The sequence below is a fragment of the Sminthopsis crassicaudata genome, chromosome 4, assembly GCF_048593235.1.
Source record: "Sminthopsis crassicaudata isolate SCR6 chromosome 4, ASM4859323v1, whole genome shotgun sequence".
Classification (NCBI taxonomy): domain Eukaryota; kingdom Metazoa; phylum Chordata; class Mammalia; order Dasyuromorphia; family Dasyuridae; genus Sminthopsis; species Sminthopsis crassicaudata.
In genome coordinates this window covers 169,398,610-169,417,343 of record NC_133620.1, presented here as the reverse complement: position 1 = coordinate 169,417,343, position 18,734 = coordinate 169,398,610, and the positions used below count along the sequence as shown (strand labels likewise).

The window sequence follows — 18,734 nt, the reverse complement described above, 5'->3', positions numbered from 1 at the left end:
AGAATATTTCCTATAGAAAGACTTACCTAAAGATTATTATTATATTATCTGTGGATTTCTTAGACTGCTTCCCAAACCTCACAATCAATTGAAAATTTCAGTTTCAGAATCTTTATTAAAAGTTTGCCTAAGTTTCATAGAATATTTTCTTGTGAGTCTCCATGCCCAATAATGGAAAGTTCTCATGCATTTCCCTCCAAGTTGCTTTTCTAACTTTTTTCTGCTAAAAGCTTAAGAGAGAATACTTTGAATTATAAATGCAAGGAGATGCTTTAAGTAGATTTGGTTATCAGGCACTGAAGGAAGGCAAGATTGGCTGATAAAAGGAAAGAACATGGCATCTAGCATTTAAAAGGATGGGTACAGATTCTTCCTCTGATATCTATTAGCTATATGATGGTAAGGAAGTTAGTTAACCTTCACTGTGCCTCAGTTCCTCCATTGTAAAATGGCAAGGTTGGAAAAGCTAGTTCTTCAGGTCTCAATTGATAATTCTATGACACTTTATTTTGAGAAAATCTACATCAATACCATCTATTACTTCTGTACTTTCAATCTCACCTAGAAAGCACTAAAATCTTATTTTGAATGTGTACAAGTCTGACAAGTAATCTGGGCAACTTTGAAAAATGAGCTTCAGCAATTTTTCTTTCTATTTCAACCTTTTCCCCCTGTAACTTGCAGGGACAGATTACTTCCATAAAATAATTGGACAAAATTCTGATAATCTCAGACTATTGAACTAAACTCTTAGAAATGGTTGACTTATATTGATCCCTCCTTTTCCTGCTACTGCCTCATAATTCATGCTCACTATCAACTCCTTAAAAATAAATTCAAGGAGTGTAGGTTATCCCAAATGTTACCAGATTCCCAAGTGACAATCCGAATCCTTCAAAAATACCAAGTGCTAACTGAATTCTCTAGAACAATCCAATTTAACATAGAAAAAACAGTGCTTTTCCTGATTTAGTAGGGAACTATATAGATCTATAAAAAGTCATACAGAAAACTCCTTTTACTTATGACTATATTGCTGTACATTAAATAGTGGAAAGAATGCTTAGGTTTGCTATTAGGAAAGATCCACTTTTTAAAAAATTTTACTAGTTTTTATTTACCAGATATATGCATGGGTAATTTTACAACATTGACCTTTTGTTCTAAATTTTTTCCCTCCTCCCCCCCCCCAAGATGGCAGATGGACCAATACATGTTAAATATGTTAGAGCATAAATTAAATACAATATATGTATACATGTCCAAACAGTTGTTTGCTGTACAAAAAGAATAGGACTTTGAAATAGTGTACAATTAGCCTGTGAAGGAAATCAGAAATTCAGGCAGACAAAATTAGAGGGATTGGGAATTCTATGTAGTGGTTCATAATCATCTCCTAGAGTTCTTTTGCTGGGTGTAGCTGGTTCAGTTCATTACTGCTCTATTGGAACTGATTTGGTTCATCTCATTGTTGGAGAGGGCCACATCTATCAGAATACATCCTCATACAGTATTGTTGTTGAAGTATATAATAATCTCCTGGTCCTGCTCATTTCACCCTGCATCAGTTCACGCAAGTCTTTCCAGGCCTTTCTGAAGTCATCCTATTGGTCATTTCTTACAGAACAATAATATTCCATAATATTCACATACCACAATTTATTCAGCCATTCTCCAATTGATTGGCATCCACTCAGTTTCCAGTTCCTGTCCACTACAAAGAGGGCTTCCACAAACATTCTTGCACATACAGGTCCCTAGGAAAGATCCACTTTTGAAGCCTCTCTGTGTCAAAGGATAGTATGATATTGGAAAAGTAATTTACTATCCAAATGCCTCATTTTATCTACCTATAAAATGATAAAAATTATAATCAATCTGTAATATGGCCACCATGTGAAAGTGACTTAACCTGAATCTCTGTAAATAACAATAAACCTATCTCACAAAGTTATTACAAGAAACAAATGAACCAATGCATGTTAAACTATTAGAGAACCATAATGTTCTATTAAAATGTCAGTTATTATTATGGTGTAATGGGGAGGGCATAGGCTGAGAATAAGAGCAGCTGGATTCTAGTCTCAGCTGTTTCTCTCAAGCTATGTAACCTATATAACATCTCACATTAGTAAAACCCAAGGATTGGATTAAATGACCTCTAAATTCCATTACAGCTCTCTTTTTATGATTCTCTTAAGTTTTTATAAATAGATAACTCAGACCTATCTAATGAGAAAGATGTCTTTATTCATTTATTTTAAAGGAATTTAATGCTTGTTTGTTTCTAATCAGAGAAATGACAACTCAGTATCATTAATTTACTTCCCTTTCTAACTATTTATATCCAGATGTGCCTTTGGCTATACAGGCAGCCCGAGCAGCCCAGGAGGCTCCTGCCAAGAATGTGAGTGTGATCCATATGGTTCACTGCCTGTCCCCTGTGACCCAGTCACTGGATATTGCACTTGCCGACCCGGAGCCACGGGGCAGAAGTGTGATGGTTGCAAGCCTGAGCATGCGCGTGATGGCATGGAGTGTGTTTGTACGTATACTAACTTTACCACTAGCTCTTGGGGATTTCTTTGCTCAATTCCTGGTGCATTTCAAGGGAAGTAAACTGGTCTTTTTCTCTACTTGTTAGTACTGTAGTTCATTCTTTCTGACACCATCCATCCAACCTTTGCTATTCACCTGCTGTTCTGGCCTCTCTCCCATGGAGCCCAGAACTGCTGAGAAAATTCTCAGCATGCTATAATAACTTCATTGAAAATCTACAACAAAGCTCCTGAGGGCTTATTTTATTTTTGTCTATCCCAGGGTGTACAGTTTTGCCAAAGGTAGGTACTATCTCTGTGACAGATTAAAGATCTGGGTATATTAAATTTTTCAGAGTCCTTCTGAATTTATAATCAGTGGCCCAGCTACTTTATATCTTGAGTTACACACAGTGCCTTCCCTCTGTAGTCCATAAAGACATCGGCAGACATGCTGCTTCAAAACATTCTCTTGAAATATGTGATCTGGAAATACTGAAAGTGAATTTAGTAAGAGTGTCTTTATCTAAGAGAGAAAAGAGTCTGTGTAGTATGTTTGGGTAATATTGTTTTTTTAACTTATTCTGATTTCCCACTCATCGATTCCAGAAATTCTGCAATGTGCTGAAAGGAACATTAAAATCAAGTCATAAACTTAATTTGTAGAGCCTTAATCAAATCCCAAACTGAAATAGGCCTTTCCCTTATTAAGACCTTATAAGGGAACTCATTTCATTGTAAAATTCTTTTCTCCAAGGGAATTGATTATTCACATTAGTGTCCTTAATTGGAGACAAAGAGACAGACAGAGAGAGAGATGGATAGAGTAAGACAAGAAATGAAGAGAGAAAGAGATAGAGAGAGAAACAGAGAAAGGAAGAGAATAATGAGAGAAGGAAAGAGTGAGGACAGAGTAAGAGTGAAAGTGAGAAGAACATTTTTTAAAATACTGCTTGTTTGTTCATTGTGACTCCAAGACTGGGAAATGAAAGCTAGTTCTTTATGTTCAGAAGTTACATTTACTATTCTTTATGCAGTATGTCCTGAGGGTCCTCAAAATCAGCTGGGAATGAGAATATAGAGTTTGGACCAAAGTATAAATTCAATCCAGTTTCCAGATTCCAGATAACAACAGGAGTGTTACAACACTATGTCAGAATTATGAGAGCAAGTCCTTCACTGAAGGCCATGTGCAATTTAATCAGATCTTTCAGAGATCCTAAACTTAACTACCTCAAAGAATCTCTGCTTCTAGCTTTTCAGAAATCAGGAGCTGAATGTTTGATCCATATAATACAGTGTTTTTTTGGTATGTCTTATTCCCAGCACTAGCACCACCTTGTTGTAAGACTGTAGGTACAGGATCAACTATAAGGTCAACTCATTCTGGAGTACTTGAACATAAATAACTCAATCAAACTTCCTACTGCCTATACCTTCCATACACAGGGCTGAAGAAAAATCCTGTGGGAGCTTTTATCATTGCTTCTAAACAAATGGTAATGCTCAGTTATCACAAAATAAGCATTCCCAATTAATTGAAAAATTTTTCAAATTCTCCTAATCAAAGATGACTAGTTCTTTTTTAAAAATATTTTATTGTAATTATAACTTTTTGACAGTACATATGCATGGTTAATTTTTTGCATTATTTCTTGCACTCACTTCTGTTTCAAATTTTCCCCTCCTTCCCTCCACCCCTTCCCCTAGATAGTAGGCAGTCTTATACATGTTAGATATGTTATAGTATATCCTAGATACACTATGTGTATGCAAAACTAATTTCTTGTTGCACAGGAAGAATTGGATTCAGAAGGTAAAAATAACCTGGAAAGAAAAACAAAAAAATGCTAACAGTTTACACTAATTTCCCAGTATTCCTTCTCTGGGTGCAGCTGATTTTGTCCATCATTGATCAATTGGAACTGAATTAGATCTTCTCTTTGTCGAAGATATCCATTTCCATCAGAATACATCCAAAGATGACTATTTCAATTGGAATGAGATCTGGAAAGCTTGTTCAGTAAGAGAAAACAGTGGATAACTTGATTCTGATCAAAGCAATAATGACCATCATTCCAAAGAAATCATAATAAAGCATGATCCCTATGTCTGACAGACCTAAGGCTCAAAATGACAAAAACATTTTTAAACATGAGAAATTGTGGATTTCCTTGGTTTGACTCACCTTTTTTTGTTATAACAATTATGTTTCTCTTTTTCATTGAAGGGAAAGAAGGTGTAAGGGACTAACAATAGGGTTACCAAGAAAGAAAGGAAAAAAATGTTATTGAGACATTATTATAAAATATACAGGGATTAAAAAACTGAAGTTCAGAAAAGAAAAAATGAGAAAGACATCTTTAGAAGAAATAGAATGAATTTATTATTTTTAAAATAAAAAGATATGCATAACATATTTGGTTTCATATATGATCCCCTTCTTTTATTCTATTTTATATGGAATTTTTGCTTTTTTTTTCGTGGTCACTAAATTTAAAATAAAAAAACTAGAAAATTTAACTTGAACAGTGAAAAACAAATGTACTTTGGATGAGTTTTATATCTTGTACAATGATCTGAATATAGAACTGAGTAGAAGGAAGAGAATGGATTGTATTGGATTTGAGAATGTGGAAAGTTAGATGGTGCCACAGATCATCTTCTTTAATGTCACCGTGGAAAACAGCCCAAGTATCCTACAAAGGGCTTCCAAGAAGGATAATTGAAGGATTTAAAGCTTGTGGTGAGAGAGCAGAGAGGGGTCGCAATCTGAACCAACTGTTATGATTTGATTTTCATTGATGATTTCAAACTCCATCAAAGTAGAAAGAAAAATAAGGATAGGAAATAAGAAAAAGAAAAGCAGATGTCTCAGAACAGTTTTGTTCAAAAGTTGCATGTCATTGTAGCAACATAACCTATCTTCCAATTAGTTTCCTACATGAGTTGACTTTAAAGTACGGGATGTACATGACTATGTAAAGTACGGGACTTTTTCTCATATTTGAGTTGATTGGAGCTGTCTCAAATGCAAAATGCTGATAATATAAAGGAGATCAGATACATAAGATCTTCATATGAGCATGAGCAGGTACAATAAAACACAGATATGTTACTTACAAAAATAATGGTATACTTGAGTATCTCTAAGATGAATTACTAAAATTAGCATTTTGTTTAGGGCAGGCGTTGCATATTAACATGTATTTGCTTAGATGCCAATTATTTAAATGAACATTGATCTGAAGACCCATTTTATAGCAAATCATTTCTCCTAATTAATTTTCTGAAATTGAACTTTAAAGGGCAATGCCATGTTCTAAAGCTGAAACATGAACATTAAATAATAATATAGCAAAAACAGGGAAAGCTGAACTTTCAGGAACCTCTAGTCACATATTATTTTAAATAAATACCTCTATTCAAAGACCCTCACGTTATTAAATATGATTGACTGAAAAGCCAGTCAAGATTTAATTAAGTGTAAAGAAGGAAATTTATATTTGTTATTATATCTGTTATATTTAGATTTATCTTATATTTAAATGTATGATAGTACATTGCCATTTTAAAATTAATAACTTTTTAAAAATTACTTATTTTCTACAAAGTTTGAATAATAGTTGGTGAAGTCAAAATATTGTGCAAGAGGACTAGGAGAAAGAAAAGGGGAAGAGGTAATTTACTAAGGCAGTGGCATTTTAGACTCACATTGGATTCAGAGCCTGACTCAGTTTTAAAAGTTCAAAAACTCAATTTCATAACCAAACTTAGTCTCTGGGAACCTCATTCGTGTAAAACTTAGAAGGAACTGACTTATTTAGCATGTCAACTAATTAATTTATAGTAGAGGCCTTAATTTTCTAATGATCAGAATGCTTATGTGTACTGTCTAGAGAATCCCTTTCAAATATTAAGGGCCCTAAGAAACTACATTAGTTGATGTATGGCTCTGTGGTGAGCATAAAAGTCAATCTTGAGGATTGATACAGTCAGGTTCATTGCTAGCTCCTAAAGAATTACTCCTATTCCATAATAAGGCAAAAGAGCATGATTCCTGAATTGTTACTACACATCAGAGCAGTGATCTACTAAATAGAATATTCTTATTGATAGTAATCAAAAATAATTTGAAGTAAATTATCATATGTTCACTTTGAAATATTATATCAAACCTAATTATATTACCATAATAAACTATTACTGTACATATAGAAATTCATTTCAGAGAAGATGGTAGCAATGGGTAAATGAGTCTTGTGGGTTTTGATATTATTCTTTATGATTCAATAGATGTTTTCTTATTCAAAGAATTGAATTATTATCCTCTGATTAGTTGGTTTTATACCTATATGTTTGCCCTAATATTTTATCATTTGGTTCAGAAAAAAAGAAAATATTTCCTTATGCTATTTTCTGGCTTTGCTGAATTCTATTTATTCTTGTGAGCATGAAGATGAATTGATTCCAAAATGTTTTCTTCTACATTTTGCTCTGGTTCAAATATAAGAACTTCTTCTACATGTTTTTTTCTTCCTACCTACATCTCAAAGTTCTTTCTCTTGAGAAAGAGTTCCCATGACTCTTAATTATTTCAACTGCCCTTCTCAAGACTAAATTTCTATAGTCAGTTTCTGAAACATGGTGACCAAACGTGACTTGACTAGGTGAACATGCATTATGGACTTTGTCTCATTTTTCTTTTTTTAAAATGCATTCCAACTCCAAGAGCTAGAAAGAGGAAAAAAGCAAAGGATATGTTTGCCTGGCAGGGCAAATCTATAGGGCAGCTGTGTCAAGTGTGATGGTTGTGGAATTGTATAAAACTCTTGGGGATTGAATGGCTCAGGCTAAAGAAAGTATATATAATTGCAGGAATGTCCATGGAAGTGATTGTTAATATAGTCCTAATCTTCCTTAGAAGTCCTGAACTATGAAATACAATGTTCCTTCTTAATCTATCCAGCTAGATAAATTAAGATTCAAATGCTTTGGTGATATTTAAGAAACATATCTATGTCCTTTCACTCATCCACTAGAAAGTGTGATTCAGTCTTGCCTTCATTGTGGATTCTTCACTTAGTACAAAAAAAAGAGAACAAGGGCATATAGTAAAGAACATCCTAATTAGGAATTAGTCAGGTAAGATTCACAAATAAAAAATGATCCTGTGACATATGAGAAGTACAGAGTAAACTCTAAAATAAGGTAATCCTCACCTACACCCCAGTATAGTTAATATTCATTTATCCACAGTCATTTACTGTCAGAATTCCATTTCTAATGGAAATAGAACTAAATGAAACAGGCTTGAATAGTAAGATGAGGAATTTCCATGACATAAATCACCTAGGAAGGAAAATTTTCAAATATTAGAATGAACTCCTGCAACATACTTCTATTAGCAATAATTAAAAATAATAATAATATCTCACATGTATGTAGCATCTAAATGTTTACAAAGAACTTACTTATCTCACAATACCCTTTGGGATTCCCTTCTCTTTAAAAAATGTCATAAATTCTTATCAACCAACAGATATAGATCTATATAGATCTATAGATCTATATATACTGTGTGCCAAATACTGTGTTCAGCACTAAGGAAACAAAGGAAGACAAAAACCATCTTGATAGTCTTACGTTATAATGAAGATTATAATGAAGGTATATACTAGAATATATAGAGTAGATGGAAGGTAAGCTTAAAGAAGGTTCTTTAGCTGGTGGGATCCTGTAAAGCTTGCTATAGAATATACCATTTGAGCTGAGTCCTAAAGAACCCTAAATCTAGGGTTCTAAGAGATGAAAGTGAGCTAAAACATAAAAATAAGCTATCTGGGTATCCAAATTTCCTTTCCATCCATTTTTTAAAAAAAATAATATTTTGCATGGAACTACCTGTCATCTAGGGGAGAGGATGGAGGGAAGGAGGGGAAAAGTTGGAACAGAAATTTTTGCAAGGGTCAATATTGAAAAATTATCCATGCATATGTTTTGTCAATAAAAAGCTGTAATAAAATGAAAAAATATTTTATTTTTCCACAGTTACACTAAAGTTAATTTTTAACATTCATTTTTAAAAATGAATCCCAAATTTTCTATCTCCCTTTCTCACTCCCCCCATTCTGAAATAGTAAGCAATTTGACATAGGTTATACATGTTCCATAATGTAAAACATTACCATATTGATCTTTGTTGTGAAAGAAAACACAGACCCAAAGGGAGAAAAAAACACAAAAATTACAGAAAGTCAAAAATAGTATGCTTTGATCTAAATTCAGACTCCAACAATTATTTCTCTGGAGGCAGATAGCATTTTTTAACATGAGTCCTTTGGAACTGACTTGGATCATTCTGTTGCTGAGAATAGCTGTCATTCATCATTGATCATCATATAGTATTGTTGTTACTATGTATAAAGTTCTCCTGGTTCAGCTCAATTCATTTTGCATCAATTTATATAACTCTTTCCAGATTTTCCTGAAATCATCCTGCTAATCATTTCTTATAGCACAGTAATAATTCATTATAAACATATACCAAAACTTGTTCAGCCATTCTGGAATTTCTCTCAATTCCCACTACCTTGTCACTACAAAAAGAGCTGCTATAGATATTTTGTACCTGTCCTGTCCATTTAACAGAAAAGATATAGATAGTCTTGAGTTTGAAAATGAACTGCAAAGCGGTCGTTAATTTTAAGTTGAAATTTTGGTAGGATGCAGAATCTAGGCTTTTTCACAATTTATTTTTTCTAATCAATATAAAATAACTTCATAGAAAGTGAAGTCACAGGATAGAAAAATTACTTATGAGTATTACAGTTGAAATGTATATATTGCTCATGTTCAAAACAAATTAGAATTGGCAAATGTTTCTAAGATATCATCCCACCTAAAAAACTATTTTTAATAGGCTATAGTTGTTGTTTTTTAACTATCAGATATTTTATTCAGTATATATAGATGATAAAGTAATGGGACAAATTTGCAAATGTGTTTTATGGAATCAATTTTTTCATATTATTAATTCAAATTTATCTAGCTCTTTTCAATGTACAGTTTTTAGTTCTTCAGAATAATCCCAGAATGTAGGTAATATAAATTAGCCCCATTTTACTGAAGAGAAACCTGTTATTAATTAGATAAAGTCATTGGTCCACAGTTCCACAACAAATGATGGTCAGTCCAACATTCTTTCCACATTATGCTATTTCTCTGGGATCTTTCTCCTGGTCCAGAAAACTTCTGTTTGAATTATAAAAGTGCCATATATTAAAAAAATTGGCCGCTTTGTCTTCTGAAGATGTAGAACTGAAATATGTCCTTAGTGGACACCCAGGAAAAGTGCTACTTCCTGAATATCTTGTTCTCTAAGTTAATCACTGTCTATGTATCTTCTAGCGATCTGACAAAACATAAAATTTTTACTCTTATTTACATCTGTATTTTAAATTTATTGTGGCAAGCCAATTTGGCATTTGGGGCCAAATTAATTATTATTTGCAAACTAAACTAAATCAATACTATAGTGATCCATATGTACTTATGGATGTACATATGTATATATACAAAATTCATAGTATAACAGAAGTGTTTTTATCTTTCATAACAATGAAGATATGACTGAATCTACTCTCTGAGAATGAAATATAGCAAAGAAATCTATGTGAGATAAACCAATCTTTTCTATAGTGGGTACATACAAAAACTGTTCCTTGATTTGCAGCCACTATTTACAAATCATTTTTCCTGTTTATAACTTTGCCTCCTAGACCTTTGATTAATCTTGAAAATATCCTTAGAAAGAGTCAGCCCATTTGTACCTGTTCTATATCCTTTAATGGAAATCATAGTATCATGGAAAGATCTCTGATTTTGGAATCAGAGTACCTGGGTACAAATCCCACCTATGATATTTACTCTCTGTGTGACTTTTAACCTCTTTAAACATCACTTTCTTTTTCTTAAGAAAGAGCAGGATGAATAAAGCAGGTAACCTCTGAGGTCCCTTTAACTCCAGATCAATCGTTCTATGATCCTAAGCCATCTCTTACAATCAATGCAAACATCCCTGACAAATGTTCCTATAATTTCAGCTTTGGATATTTCCAATGATGAGGACATAACTACTTCACAAGGCAGATTGTTCCATTTGAATGATTCTTTTGATTAAAAAGTTCATTCTAATATTAAGCTTAAATTTGCTTGTTGAAAAAAAAATCTGTCTATTGGTCTTAATTCTTCCCTTTGGAGCAACAAAGAATTCACAGAGCAGCTCTTCAAGTATTCAAACTATTCAAGTATTAGAATTATTAGAAAATCACTGTTATTGTATGAAGACATGCCCCTCCTCAGTCTTATCCAGATTAAACTTCAAGTGGCAATTCTAGCAATGGTAAACCATTGCTAAACCATCAGAATTATTCATTCTAATTGATGCAACTGATACTCATACAACATTTTCCATCCTTTCCTTCACTTACAATAAAAAATGAATAAAGTATCCTAAGTTAAGAACAAGAACATGCACCACCCCAAAACACACACACACACACACACACACACACACAAATAAACCTTGATCTGAACACCATCCCTAATAATGTTTTCATTTTTAGCAGTTTTTTTCAATGTTGGCTTTATGTACAAAACTATATTATATATCATATCAATATCACATCCTTCTATTTAAACAACTTTCCTCCCCTTTAAATAAATAATACAATATTAGCAACATCTTTCTTCCCATTCATACAAAGACAATAGTAACAGCAGGTAAAGAACATTTACTGTTAAACAGTCTGAAATAAATTAAAACTAGTTGGTATGTGCCTTCTTTAAAAAATAATGCAGAATTACGCATTCATAGAAAAAGTTAATAGAAAATAAGGATCTGTAACATTGAGCCATAATAATGAGAAGGAAGATAATTTTCAAATCTGGGAAACATTAAACCAAAGCCATGGGTACAAATGAGACGCTATATTCTTTTTTTCTAAAATTTGATGATGTTGGGTTAGAAATATGTATTTCTGGCTATAAATAAAAATGACTACCCAGAGCAGACATTATGGGTATCTTTAAATAGATTAATCAACAATCTTTTTATACTTACTTCATGCACATTAAGCATATTTTATTATCTATTTCTGTTGTTTTAAAGCACTTTGACTTTTTATTTGAAGGTATGTTAGTAGTAGTTGTTATGCATGGGAGATTGTGGTAAAATGCAATATTTTGTATTAATTGCTAGCTGAAGTATCTATAATACTGACTGTATGATTTTCCCCTTATGTGAGCCTAGCTGTAATGATCTGAATTTAGCACTGCATTTGTTAATATTAGACACAAATTTATCTTGACAGTTTTATAGGCAAAGCCTTGGAAACATTTAGTCATGTACAATATAATCATCGTCTTGAAATATTTGCTTTTGCTCCTATACATTTTCGACATTCTTGCTATCTTGACTTGTCTCCTCTGCTAAAATAAAAGCCTGATGGGATGCAATTCTTTGGGGGACTGATTATCAAAAATAGGTATTAATTTAGACTATAGTCAACCACTGCGCAATCAAAATATAATTGTTTACACAATGGGAATACTTCATATCTCTATAAGCTCTTTAAATCTTCTCTATCATGGTAAATTAAATTTGGTTTTAATTTGCATCCCATTTCTAATGTTTATTACAAGCCACATCAGCTTTTTGAGGGTATATAAAAGTAACTTCTTGTTGAAGTGAAATGTTTAGTGTCAGAATAAACTAGCAACCTGTATATTTATTTTAGATTAGAAACTTAAATTTTTGCCAGTTTAAAAAAATAAATATTGAATTCTCTGGAGTTAGCCAATTTAAAATCTTCCAAGTAGTTGTAATTTTCATAAGTCATTTTGACATGTTAAGACAGATGTTGGTATATAACTTAGAGTTTGCTATAAAACTTACTTTTTTGCATATGGATATATGCCCATACTGTGTTCCTCTTAAAAGTAACTGCAGAAAACATAAGACCTGAGTTAATAATAGGTCTTTAGACACAGAAATATAAGTAGAATGTATGATTCCTTGAAAGAGCAATTAAATACATTTTCTTTTTAAGTAATATGGAAACCAAAACAAATAGGGGCATGAGATATAGGATGAATATATAGGAAAAATAAGTATTCCTCCCATTCTAAGTTACCAATTTGATCCACAACACATCATAGCAAATGAGATCTCACTTTAACATTCCATATAGATTTGCACAGGAAAAAAAATGTGATTAGTTTTTTAATGTGATTAGTTTTCGTTGTAATCCTACATATTTTCAATTTCTACTTTTAATAACATTATTATGCAAAGGACCCATGGGCTTCACCAGACTTTTAAGAGATGCACATCCTATAGACACATAAGACATACATTTTAAAGAGGGATTGAGAATAAGAGTAAATTATCTTCTGATATCATTGCCCATTGGGAAGGAAAATTTTTAAAAAAGTAACTTGGAATATTTCTAATATGAACTTTTCTCCTTTCCTCCTAACCTTTCACTTCAATTCTCATTTTCCATACTGTTGTGAATGGAATCACTCTTCTATTAATTATAAGCTCAAAACTAGGGAGTCTTCTTCAACTCTCTTTTTCTCCCATCTCTTATAATCAGTAAGTCACTAAGTATCAATGATTTGTCTTTGATATCTTCTAGTATCTCTATAGACTTCACACATTGATTAAAACAATGGGCTCTTAGCTTCCCCAATCCTGAGTCATTTGGCTCTAATCTATTCTGTACACTTCTGTCAAGTTAATCTTCATTCCATCTAGTCATTCCCAGATTCATGTACTTTAAATGGCTGCTTCATACTAGTTTAATCAAGTCCACACTCTAAATAACTAATTTGTCAAGATCCTTTATAATTTGAAGCTGCCTTTTCTATCCAAATTTGTCTCTAGTGGGCAGATAATCTAAATTTTGATGGGTTTGCTTCCCCTGTAGATACCTCCACCACCAGCAGCACACACACACACACACACACACACACACACACACACACACACACACACATCCCTATATGTCTAAAATGTTCTTACTTCTCCTCATCTATCTAGTTTCTACACATCCTTCAGGATTAATCATGCAAAGTTTTTATTGTCAGGGTATTTTCATTAATAGATACCCTTAGTATTAAACTTTATTATTTCTATCTTACATGACAGTCTGGAGAGTTTCCTTTTACATGTCTTTTCTCTGTAATTAGTTGGTAATGTTATAAAATAATAGAAAGTTTCATATTTTCTAATTGCTGGTATATAAATTAATCTGCAGCAATGTTTTTAACACAAGGTTAAAAAATTTTGTTATCACTTTAATATAATTGCCCTCTTTTCTGATCAATACTATGAATTTCATTTCATGTATTTAAAAACAGTATTCTGAGTAGGGGGTATTCATTATCTGCCAAAGCGTCCATCAAACACACACACACACACACACACACACACACACACACACACACACGTAATCCCTGATCTAAAGCATTTTTTAAACAAATGGTAAAAGCCTTTACCTTCAAGGATCCTTTAAGAAAAACTGACTCTTCTTTTCCTTCTGTTCAAGCAGAAGCTGAAAGGATACACACTACAGTAGAGAATTCAGATTTCCCTTCTTCCCCCAACTCTGCTATACTTTGAGTATAGAGCCTACCTTTTAACATGAATTCTCTAACCAAAGGGGATTTATTCCTTGAGAATAGGGAATGTAATTGGTATTCCTTTCACTGGGTTACAAACCAAAAAAAAACCAAAAAAACAAACAAAAAAAAAAACCCCAAAAAACTAGAGATGTAAATATGGAAGCGATTTTAGAAACTACATGGTCAACTCTCTCATTTTATAGATGTAAAAATTGAGTCCCACACAGAAGTGACTCGCTCAGGTCCCCACATTGGCAGCATGGGCTTCAAATCTAAACCTCCTGATTCTAAATCCAACATTTTTTCCACTATTCCTCTTATCCCAAAATCCATAAACACTGAGATGGCTACTTAAGAAATACTTAAATTCTTTCAATTGGAATGGTGAAATATTAGTCATTCCCTCTTTAAATGTGCAACCTGGTTGCCTTCCACGTTTGCCTTATCATCTCCTTAAAAGATACACAGGCTAGAAGAGTAGAAAAGTCCTAGTTACCCATTTCGACTCTCACTTCACTGCTGTTGATCCCTTATACATTCAGTAAAACACAAACCTATGAAGTCCTAGAGAGTTAAACACCTGAAAGAAGCTGATTCATTAAATAATCTACTGGGGAGGTTTAAGATACATGAAAAATGTTCTGTAACTCATCTAGAACTGCTGCTCCCATGACAGAATCATCTTCTGTACCCTTCTGAACATCTACAGGCAGAAGTCAATGTTTCCTAGCCAACAGGCAGCTCAGAAGGATCTTGAATAAAATAATTAAATTCTTACCACTTTAAGGTATAATCCAAGGTCTCCCCAAATCTGAATGTTTTCCATTTCATTTGACTCCTTGTTCCTCCCAACTTAGGCACATACATACACACATATACAACATAGATGCATCATACTCACATATAAATATAGTATAAACATAATGATATGCAGACATTCAATTTTTATGATCTTCCTACGATTATCTCTGTCACCACTGTATGATCTTGAAAAAAAAGAAATTATTGAAAATTATTGAATATTAAATCATAAAAATATTAGAAAAAAACAAAGCATAATTGTTTTTAAAGGTTCTTTACAATGAGTGAAATAATAATATTTGCAAAAACAAAAATTTAATGTTAACTATAGGTCTTAAGAGGAAAGGATAAATCAAGCATATCACCCTTCCACAAAAAGTTATTCTTGAATTATGCTAGTTCTTCCTAGGCATTTATAGAAGCAGCAAAATAGTTGTCAACATTTCTAAATACTTGAACTAAATATGAATTGTTACGTGCCCTTAGCAATTGTTTATCTACAAGACTGCATATGGTACTTTGCAATGCTAGGAAATGTTTAGTTTTTCTTTCCATTGATGGTTGGTAAAGTGCCCAGAGGCTAAGAAGTAATGGCTGACCCCTGCATATAGACATACAACAAAAATATAGAAAGAATGAAGATGATCCTTAAATGCTTCAACATGAAAAACTTGTTTCATTTTTATTTATTATTCTCTCTCCAATTGACCCAAGGCCAAGTAGTTGTGCAAGATTTGAATGTGTAAGACATGAAGCATGTGGAGACTAAATGGTTGTATATATCCTGAAGAGCAATCTTATGTAGTGCATTACAACTTTAGCTGCTTTTTAGTCTGCCTATAATCTTTGTGATTCACCAGCTGTTCAAAGATTTCTTTTAGATTGCTCATGTGTGGGTTTATGTGGAGTGGTCCATAGCATGAAATGTTCTTATTTCTCACCTCCCTTAAACAGCCCCCTTTCTTCTCAGTTATCTTAAGTCTACTTATTTCATTTTTTGACTTATATCATCATTCTGCATTATCAAGTTCTGCGAAATAAGGCAGTTCTATTCCCTTGTTGCTATTTTCATCTCTTTCAACTGCCATGCATTTGTTGGGGTTAATTATCTGAGATGAGTAGCATTATCTTTCACAGAAATATATGTGCGCTGTAAAATATTTCAGAGCTAAAATCCTTGAACATCTGCCTCAGACATTTAGCAGAAGTAAATATTCATTGTCACTTTCCTTTCACAGTTTGTGGTGATGAATGTACAGGACTCCTTCTCAGTGACTTGGCTCGCCTTGAGCAGATGGCTGTTAGCATCAACCTTACTGGCCCACTGCCTGCACCATATAAAATGCTATACAATTTTGAAAATGTGACTCAGGAGCTAAAGGTATGTTTGCAAGGCTATATAGTCATAATGAGTGCCAAGTACAATACAAAAGCAGGGATACAATAAAGATCTATTGCCATGTTTTGGTAAGTAATAACTGTCCTGTTTGCTTTTTCTGCTTATTTAAAACGTGTTCTTATCTGAGGAATGCAAAGTATTTCCTTGATGGTGATTTCAATTTCTTTATGAGGTCAGTTGGAGGTAGTTAAATGGCATACATTGTTATTAAGCTCTGCATTTATGATCACCCATTTGTTTGGATTCAAAGAGGTGGTAATGAATGTGATTAGACTGAAATGCACACAGGTGGGACAAAATTAAAGAAGATATGATGAAGAGTTACAGAGGCTTTAAAAAGCATTTTCTTTCATACAAAGTATGTGAAACAGCTTATGAAGAAAAGGAAAAAGGTTGCAGGGTCATTAAATTGGAAGAAATGTAGAGAGGAGGAAAAAGACCATGACTTAGTGTGCTCAATATGCAACTAATATTAATAAATGACGTGACCTTTCAGGTTTGCATAGTATTTATGCACATTATCTCATTTGACTTTCACAATAACTTTATGAGGTAGCAATTAATCAACAAATATTTATTAAATTAGGTAAGCCTACTATGTGCCAGATAGTGTGTTAATCTCTGGGATTACAAAAGGAATAGGAATATGTAATTTGTAATTTGTGTCTGACATGACTGCCTATCCCTGAAGCTATCCTCTTTAAATATGTATTGCTTTTTTAAACATAATAGTGACTATTCATTTTATATGTCCAAGCAACATGAAACTAGAGGATAGGGATTTAAGAGAGAAAGAGATTTCAATTGAAGGAAACAAGTTTCATCATTGAGTCACAGAACAGATCCCAACTAGAACCCTACCTTTTCTGGAAGTTTTCCCCAAACTCTCATAATTCTAATGCCTTCCCTCTGGTAATTATTTCCTATTTATCCTATAGGTAGATGAATAGATATATACACATACACATATATATGTATTTATATTTGCTCATATATTGTCTCCATTTAATGTAAGCTCCTTTGAGGGCAGGAACCCTCTTTTGATTTTTTTTTTCAATCTCCAGCACTTAGCACACAATGCTTAGCGCATAGAAAGCACTTAATAAATGTTTATTGATTAGAGCACATAGTACATTTAAGCCGCAAGAACATTAAGAAAAAGAAGAGACAAGATACTTTAATCATTCATCCACATAAAAGCAAAAGATTGAATAGGTTAGACTCTTTCCATTCTTTCTCTTCAGAATTATGGTCCATAGTTACATACTGATTATATGAAGTACTTAGTAATAGATTTAGAGATGGTTGAATTTACCTTCATAGTAAGGTATGGGAAGTATTGTCATTGTTAAATGATCACCTCTCAGTTGTTGATCACTACTTTCACTGTTCACTGAAAGTCATTTGAAATAAATATTTTTCAGCACTCATTGTCACCCCAGCGGGCACCAGAGAGACTTCTTCAACTTGCAGAGAGCAATCTGAATACATTGGTGACAGAAATGGATGAACTTCTCACTAGAGTAAGTGTTCAGAGGCAGTACTTTGGGTCTCTGTGAAAGATAAAATCTAAGAAAGCGTCAAATAAGTGGAAGGAAAAATTTGGTTTTGTTTTTAAAATTGTTTCCCCCAAAATTATTGTTGTTCATTTTGTCAATGAAGTATGAGAAACATCACAAAGAAATGTTCTCTTTCTAATTCCTATTACTTTCAACTACACATCATTGAGATGCAGTTAGGCATATTGCTTTTGACTCATAGCAGGATGAGTAATCATCAGCAGATATGACTATTGGATGTTTTGGGGGAGGAAGAGATGGTTAATTATAGGAGATCAAAAGTCGTTATGTTGAAAAGTGAAGGAGATGAAAATAGCATCAGTTTCTTTAAAAGAACTATCTGTTCAGAGATCTTCCTAATGGCATTATATAATTTCTAAAAATAAAAAAATAAAAAATACTGAAAGTAACCTAAATTCCAGCAATATAGTAATAGATTTTATATTTGAATGTTTTTTTTTTCTTTCTAAACTTGTGGAGGGGGATTTCGAGAGATCTAAATGTCAAAACAATATACAAATGCGGATTCTGTAACTTATTTTAAGTGAGTTGCCTGGGGCACTTAGAAACTAAATGACTTACTCTGGGTCCCTCAGCCAGTACATGTCAGAGATATTATTTGAACCCATGCCATTTCTGCACTATATCACTGTATTATTGCAATCAAAGCAACAAATATGAGCACAAAAAAAATGTGGAAAGACTTTAATGAAATAGATAAGGAGGCAAAGGCACATTTACTAATTA

At 33.0% G+C, this 18,734-nt stretch overlaps 1 protein-coding gene across 1 annotated transcript in view; it reads left to right on the top strand.

Moving 5' to 3' along the window:
• LAMA2 (laminin subunit alpha 2) overlaps positions 1-18,734 on the top strand; it is a 784,999-nt gene that overhangs the window by 615,019 nt on the left and 151,246 nt on the right. Inside the window, exons 32-34 of the mRNA XM_074309868.1 lie at positions 2,352-2,545; positions 16,268-16,410; positions 17,853-17,951. Of these exons, the coding sequence (XP_074165969.1) occupies positions 2,352-2,545; positions 16,268-16,410; positions 17,853-17,951 (436 nt within the window). The remainder of the gene's footprint in view (positions 1-2,351; positions 2,546-16,267; positions 16,411-17,852; positions 17,952-18,734) is intronic.